The sequence below is a fragment of the Passer domesticus genome, chromosome 15, assembly GCF_036417665.1.
Source record: "Passer domesticus isolate bPasDom1 chromosome 15, bPasDom1.hap1, whole genome shotgun sequence".
Classification (NCBI taxonomy): domain Eukaryota; kingdom Metazoa; phylum Chordata; class Aves; order Passeriformes; family Passeridae; genus Passer; species Passer domesticus.
This window is the reverse complement of record NC_087488.1, coordinates 4473413-4480000: the sequence shown is the minus strand read 5'-3', so window position 1 is coordinate 4480000 and position 6588 is coordinate 4473413. Positions and strand designations below refer to the sequence as shown.

Genomic DNA, 6588 nt, shown 5'->3' with positions numbered 1-6588 from the left:
CAGGCTCCTAACACCTTTTCCCGTAATTCACATTACAGAAAGAACTTCTGGCTTGGGCAGTTTTAGTAGTTGCTACCAACACTAAAAAAAGCCAAAATTTGGTGTTTAGAAGTAAGGTCCCAGCCTGGATTTTAGCACAATTTAAAGCAACAAGAACCTAAATGGAATCCCCTGGAGAGTTTCATCAAAGCTGATGCTCAGAACCTGCAGCCCCAGTGGGACAGAGTGAGTACCAGCCAGAGTTAGAGACTTTAAATCACATGTCATCTGCTCAACACTTCCACAAACTCAGTTACTATTCCTCACAGAAATACCCTGCACAGATCTAGTCATCCAGATTTTCAAATTTCAGTAGCAACAGATTTTCAAACAAAACATGTTACTCTCTTTAAAACTGGATTGATATTTATTTCTGACAATTTAATATTTTTTTAAGCTGAAGGCTTCTTTGTGAAGCCTTTGTTTCTTGGTTAGTTTTTACCATGAGTAAGGTGAAAACACAACTGTAAACATATTTTTTATCTGGTTTATATTTGTCCACAGAAAATAAAACTGGAAACATTTGTTTTAATCAACCCCCTAAAATGAAAAAAAAGAAATATATATACATATAATTCAAAGGTACTACTTCTAAAACAAGAAAAAGCAATCAACTTGTTGTCTTACAAATATTTAACATGGTACACCAACTTTATGATGAAAGACACACAAGCACTTTGTTAATAATGAAAATCAAGAATACAAAGTGCAAATGCCTTGTAACCTTCTTGTAGTATAAAGAGATTAAGACTATAATTCCCTTCTTCTCCTGTAAAAACAGTTATTCAAATTTCTAACAGGTATTTTCAATAGAGTAAGACTGTTTTATCCCCACTGAAGTTATGAACACATACACATGTAAAGAACCATAAAATAATTTCACATGGTTTAATTAAAAACAAAACAAAACAAACAACAACCAGAGAAAATCCCAGCTAGTAGAGCTGCCTGAGAAATCACATTAAAACAAGTCACTTACTTTTCTGTCCTCAGTTTCTACACCAGAACTGCACTCTGCTTTAGTGTCCTGAAAGCACAAACAGAGAAGCCCATGTCACAAAGCACACTGACCAGCACTGGGGGAGTAACTCAGGCTGAAGAACTGTTATTTTTGTACACAGAGTTACTGGAATACACAATGTCTAGTATTGTGCATTTAGGAGAAGTTTATTAAACTTTACTACAGACATAAATTTAAACGGAGGATTGAAAGAACACACAAAAAACCCCCACCCAAACCTATTTCAATATGGTGTAGCCAGCTCTCAGGAAAAAATATGATTTGTTAGTATAAATTTTAATTTTTGCTTCCATCTTGAGGAAAATGTGCTTGTTGCTCACTTTTTTTTTTTTTTAAATAAAGAAGTAATGGAAACTGAAAGAAATATAAAGGAAGCTAAAGAGGAGAAACTGCTCAACCTTCTGTCTCTTATCTGTGCTAGCTAGGAGTTGATAAAGATTTGTCTGATTGCAATGTGCAAGAACAGCAAAGCCTCTGTTTATGATAAACATGGAAACGTGTGTGTGCACAGACTTGTACACATGTGGGTATCTTGGACAGGTTTTCTTCAGGAGTGAAACAAATTATCTAAAACCTAACGACACCCAACACATGGTCCTTATTCCTAAAGCATTTTGACTCATTGAACCTACGGATTGTTGTGCTCAAGACATGCAGGGATAATTGTTATTACAAAAATTACACTCCAAAAGGCATTTATTGCTTTAGTCACCCTTTTTACAGCAAGTAAAACTGGAAACTTACTACTGGAAATTGAGTAAACCAAATACAATTCAAGTCACTAAACTGTAGAGAAGTGACCTACTAATTTTTTTTCAACTTTACTTTTCTAGTGAGGAGATTCTTGGAAGCAAATTTTGCTTAACTACTGCAGTTTCAGAGATTTCTATTGGGGAAAGAATAACATATGGCTCAGGGACATTTTTCATGAAAAGTACTTCCCCAACCTCTCACCAAAGCTAGAACTACTCTAATCAGATTTCAAATTATTGGTTAGTTACTTGCACATAAATTCAAATGCTGACAGCAAATAGCAGCTCCTATTAAAAATGAAAACAAATGTAAAATGAAGAATTTATGTTTCTTCAACAGCAAGTCTGTTCATATTAAATGAAGGGTTAGTTTTACTTCAGAGCCTTCTTCTACTACTTCCTACCTACACCGATAAAATATCCTTAAAAATTAAATTGTGAAGCAAGGTTTATTGGAAAAAAAACTTTAATTCACAGCAAATTATATTAAAGATAGTTTCATAAGGCACATAAAGTTGTGTCACTTCTTAAAGAGCAAAAAATCGTTTGTTATTCTAATACATGAATCAGCACCTCTAATACTCTTTTTATTCCATCACTTTTCATGAGGAAGCAGACTGCAGTTTGGGGAATATAACACTCAAAAATGTTCTTTCAAGTGTGCCTTTCTGGCAGCCAGACAGTCTCTCCCCACGTCTCCCACGTGGAGGAGAAGGAAATACTCTCTCTGCCTACAGGCTGACTTCCTGAACCTGTTTGGGTATTTACACTTGCTTCTTTTTGGGGAGGGAAGAAACCTGAGCTTTCCAAAAGCCTTCTCCCTCAGGGGAATGAATTCAAACTCCATTTTCACCAGTGCCTTCATGTCCTAGCTGTGCCCTAAGTCACCTTTTGGAAAGAGTGTAATGTTCTTTAACATATTTATTGGTTAATCAAAAATGAATCATCTCTTTCCATATTACCAAGGACAAGAGTGGCTCTGTCTCACACACTGACCTAAATTAACTGAAAGCAGAATAAAGTAGCTCCTCTCAGGGCTATTACAGGCTCTCATCATGATGGATATACTTGAAGGCCCAACAACACTCTGGTCCCTCCTGCTGCCCATGGAACAGTGCAGTTTGCTATTTCACCACTGCCCTTTCCCATTAAAGGCAATTTCTAAGAGGCCCAAGTTCACAAGCATTCATTCCTCAATTAAAAATGCAGTTTTTACCTGGATGAAACAAAACCCGGCTCCCTCCCAGCACAGCTCAACCTCCATGGTTCTCTGGAGCAGCAAAGAGAGGCACCAGAGCAGCCCCAGCCCCACCCAGGTGGGGCCAGCCCAGCTGAGGCTGCCCTGCTCAATCAGGAGTTGATGAGACAACCAGCCTCACCTGGAGCCCAGACCTCACCTGGAGCTGAGACCTCACCTGGAGCCCAGACCAGCCCCAGGAAAAGTTTCAGGCTGAATGGCAAATCTCAGCATTTCTACTCTGTGTTTTACCCCTGAACATTAGACAAGTAATTCATCCCCGAGTGTTTGGCTATCCATCTAAAGATATGGAAAGTAGTGAATTTATAAATTAACCACTGCATCTCTAACAATGAAAACCACATCTGCATGGGTTCAGGCTCACTGCAAAAATGTGTTATCTTTGAAAGCAGCTGTATGTCTTCAAGACTACACACCTGGATTCAAACTTCTGCACAAGGGCAAGATAATAACCAGTTAATTTTCTGAAGCAATTAGTGTTGTAATTCTTTAAACCAGAGAAGCTACTGACTTAAACAAATCCATGTTTAAATATAAATATTTAAGTATATGTCTGCATCCTATATATACCTCTTTTAAATAAAAAATGTACACAGACCCTAAGCTTTAAAAACCACCAAAATGAATCATCTGTCAATCTCAGAGCAAGAAGGGAAGAAATGAGAATGTTCTCTGGGAGACATCTGTGCTACTTTCCCTAAGTGCAAAATGACAAAGTACTGTCACTTCATATGTGTATTGCAAATATCCCAGCTCTATGAATTATTTGAGATGGAGAAGCACCATTGCTGAAAAGCAATTGTAAAATCCTAGAGATCTGAACAAGGTATCAGGCACCTTCTTTAATGTTGTTACATCACAAAATAAAAAGGAAAAACTCAGAAAACGTGTTCCTTTTGAAGAATTATTTTTGGTAAACTATATAATGATAGAATATTTCACAGGTTGTTTCATGGAAAAGACAGAATGAAATAGAAAACCCTCTCATCCATTTCAGTTTAAAACCAACACAATTCCTTTTTTCTCTATGTGTCACTGCTTAACAGCCAATTAAATAATATTATTACAAACATATTAAGAGCTCCATGTTTTATATAAAGTTTCTTTTCGGCCTGTTTTGTTTGGTGGCAGCAACAGGGAAACAAAGCAAGGTTTTCTGCAGGACATAGGAGCAATGCAGGACATGAACAAGCTTAAGGGCTGGGATTTTTCAAGTTTAACACACTGGGGAACAAATCTACCACCTTCAACAACAGTAGTATAAAAATGTTACTGAACAAATGCACCACCTTCATCAACAGCAGCAGTATAGAAATGTTACTGAACAGAGGGAAGTGAAAGCTCTAGAAAGCACAAGTAATTATTGGTAGTAGCACGGCCCTGAATGAGATTTTTGCTTTAGGGTGCAGTAGAAATCTGCATATACTTTATTCTACGTAGTTTCTGTAGTTCCATGTTTAATTTCACTCTTGGAATTGCAAGCAGGAGCAGTGAAATCACTACCTGAGGTACCCACTGGTGCTGCTAACACCCCCACCCCTTGAGTGCCCTGACTTTACCACGCACTGCAGTTTGCTCTCTCCCTGCCACCCCAGCCCTAATTCCATCCTCTGTGCCCTGGCATCCCAACACAGCCTGCCAGAAACCTCCCAAACAACCACAAGAAAGCAGAAGCTTTAGAAAAGTGATCTGAACTTCCAGCTTATTTCCTTTCCTCAGGTGAACATAAGGCAGAGGGAAAGGCAAACCCAATTCCTGTTCACATTGCACTGCCCCAGCCCAGGCGGGGAATGATGAGCCTCTGCAATTCCAACGATCCCAGTGTTCCCCGGCTGGATTCCTCTGTAATATCGAGGATGAGCAGTAGGTGGAAGCAAATAACCTTGTAAAATCCTGCTCAGCCTCCCGTGAAAGATAAACCGATTGCTGGTCAGGTGTTCTTCATGAAACAGCCAGTAGTTTAGAGATTAAAGGTGGTTTGCATCGTTTGGGGCTTTTTTTTTTTTTTTTTTAATTTCTACAGATGAAATAGACTCCTTAATAAGTTAAGCATTTAAAAAGGCAACATGATCTCACACAAAATAAGAATATATATATATACATACATCTATATAAAATTAAAAAGTACGCTGTCAAAGTCTAGGTTATTGATTCTTCTGGATATTTTTATTGACTTAAATATTTCAAACCCCTGAATTATTGAGAAAAATACTTAATGTATTTCTCTATCCATTGGCCATTATGTTTCATTATTGCTGCTAACAAACAGGCTGCCAGCAGAAGAATTCATTTGAATTTCATATTAGTTCTATTTCATCCATCCCAGAGAACAAATTAACCACACAGTAATACTTACTGAAGAAGAAAATAAGTGAAAAATGAAACCTTAGAATGTGACATTCAAGTCTTCACTAAGTTTGTCCCCAGCAACTCAGAGAGGCAGGAGCCTCATCAAATTAACAAACCAATTCAAGGACTCGAATGGCTTCAACAGTTGCAATGTCAAAGATGTAGGAGAGGAGCTTCATATATTTTGAAAGAAATAGCTTCATTTCTATCGACTAACATTTGTGGACCATGAGGTTTGTGTGTACAAGCTCAAACCAGGAGAAAATTGGGCCATCTGCACCTATTTCTGAAGCCTCAGGGCAGCCTTGGGGCACTTTGAGTAGAGTCAATGAGGACACAACCCATCTGAGCACAGGTTTAAAATCAAATTCTCTAGATTTTAGGGAGTTTTCTTCTCTTGTTTCTAGATTAGGCTGTAAGAGGAAGGTTTGCAAGACTCTTGGAAACTGAACTGACAAATTTTATAATAAAAAAATTACTGCTTACAAAAATACTGCTGTATTTTTAATACAGATTTGAAAGTACTGGTGTGTGTGTGCCCTCCCACACAGCCACCCACCACCCGGCTGTGCCAGTGAGCACCAGCTCTGCTTTCTGCTTTCTTCTGCTTCCAGCCCATTGCTTATGCTCTTTTACACTTTTCAGACTATCAAGAGTTAAAACCTTTTTTTTTTTAAATGTAGGTCTTTTTAAAACTGAGACCCAAGGTTCCAACTTTCCTTTTCCCCAAAGAAATCTTTGACTTTTTCCTAAATAAAGACTTGTTTGAGGGAACAGGTACTGCTGCTGCTGTTTTATGGACTGGAGTATATAAAACATTCACACTCCTCTTTCTTTTCCTTCTCTCACCTTCAGGAGTTACTTGTCCTTTCCTTAATGCTCTCCAAACACTCAGAGATGCACAGACACGTCTGCCCAGCACAGAATCCTCGTGCCTCACACTCCCCTCCTCTCTCCAAACAGATGTTTCATTAGCCCAGTGATGCAAAGGTACCTGAGGGTAAAACCTCCACCTTTCTCCTGAGATATCCCAAAACCACACATCAAATAGGCAGCATTTCTGGAAGATACAGATGTCATTTTAAGATGGGAATCAGCCATGTAGCAGTATCAAGCTGTAAATATTGGCTCTTGAAGCCTAGATCAGGTTAAGACTTAATTTTGGGCTA

The 6588-nt window shown here is 38.3% G+C and overlaps 1 protein-coding gene across 30 annotated transcripts in view; it reads right to left on the bottom strand.

Moving 5' to 3' along the window:
* Positions 1 to 6588, bottom strand: part of RBFOX1 (RNA binding fox-1 homolog 1) — a 1139646-nt gene that overhangs the window by 514118 nt on the left and 618940 nt on the right. For 22 of the 30 annotated variants that reach the window (XM_064390362.1, XM_064390361.1, XM_064390359.1 and 19 more), the window contains one exon: positions 1019 to 1066. The exons of 6 other annotated variants lie outside the window; for them this stretch is intronic. In XM_064390362.1, the coding sequence (XP_064246432.1) occupies positions 1019 to 1066 (48 nt within the window). Of the gene's footprint in view, positions 1 to 1018; positions 1067 to 3028; positions 3127 to 6588 lie in introns of those variants that run through there. 2 more of the 30 variants (XM_064390373.1, XM_064390380.1) reach the window with 2 other exon arrangements.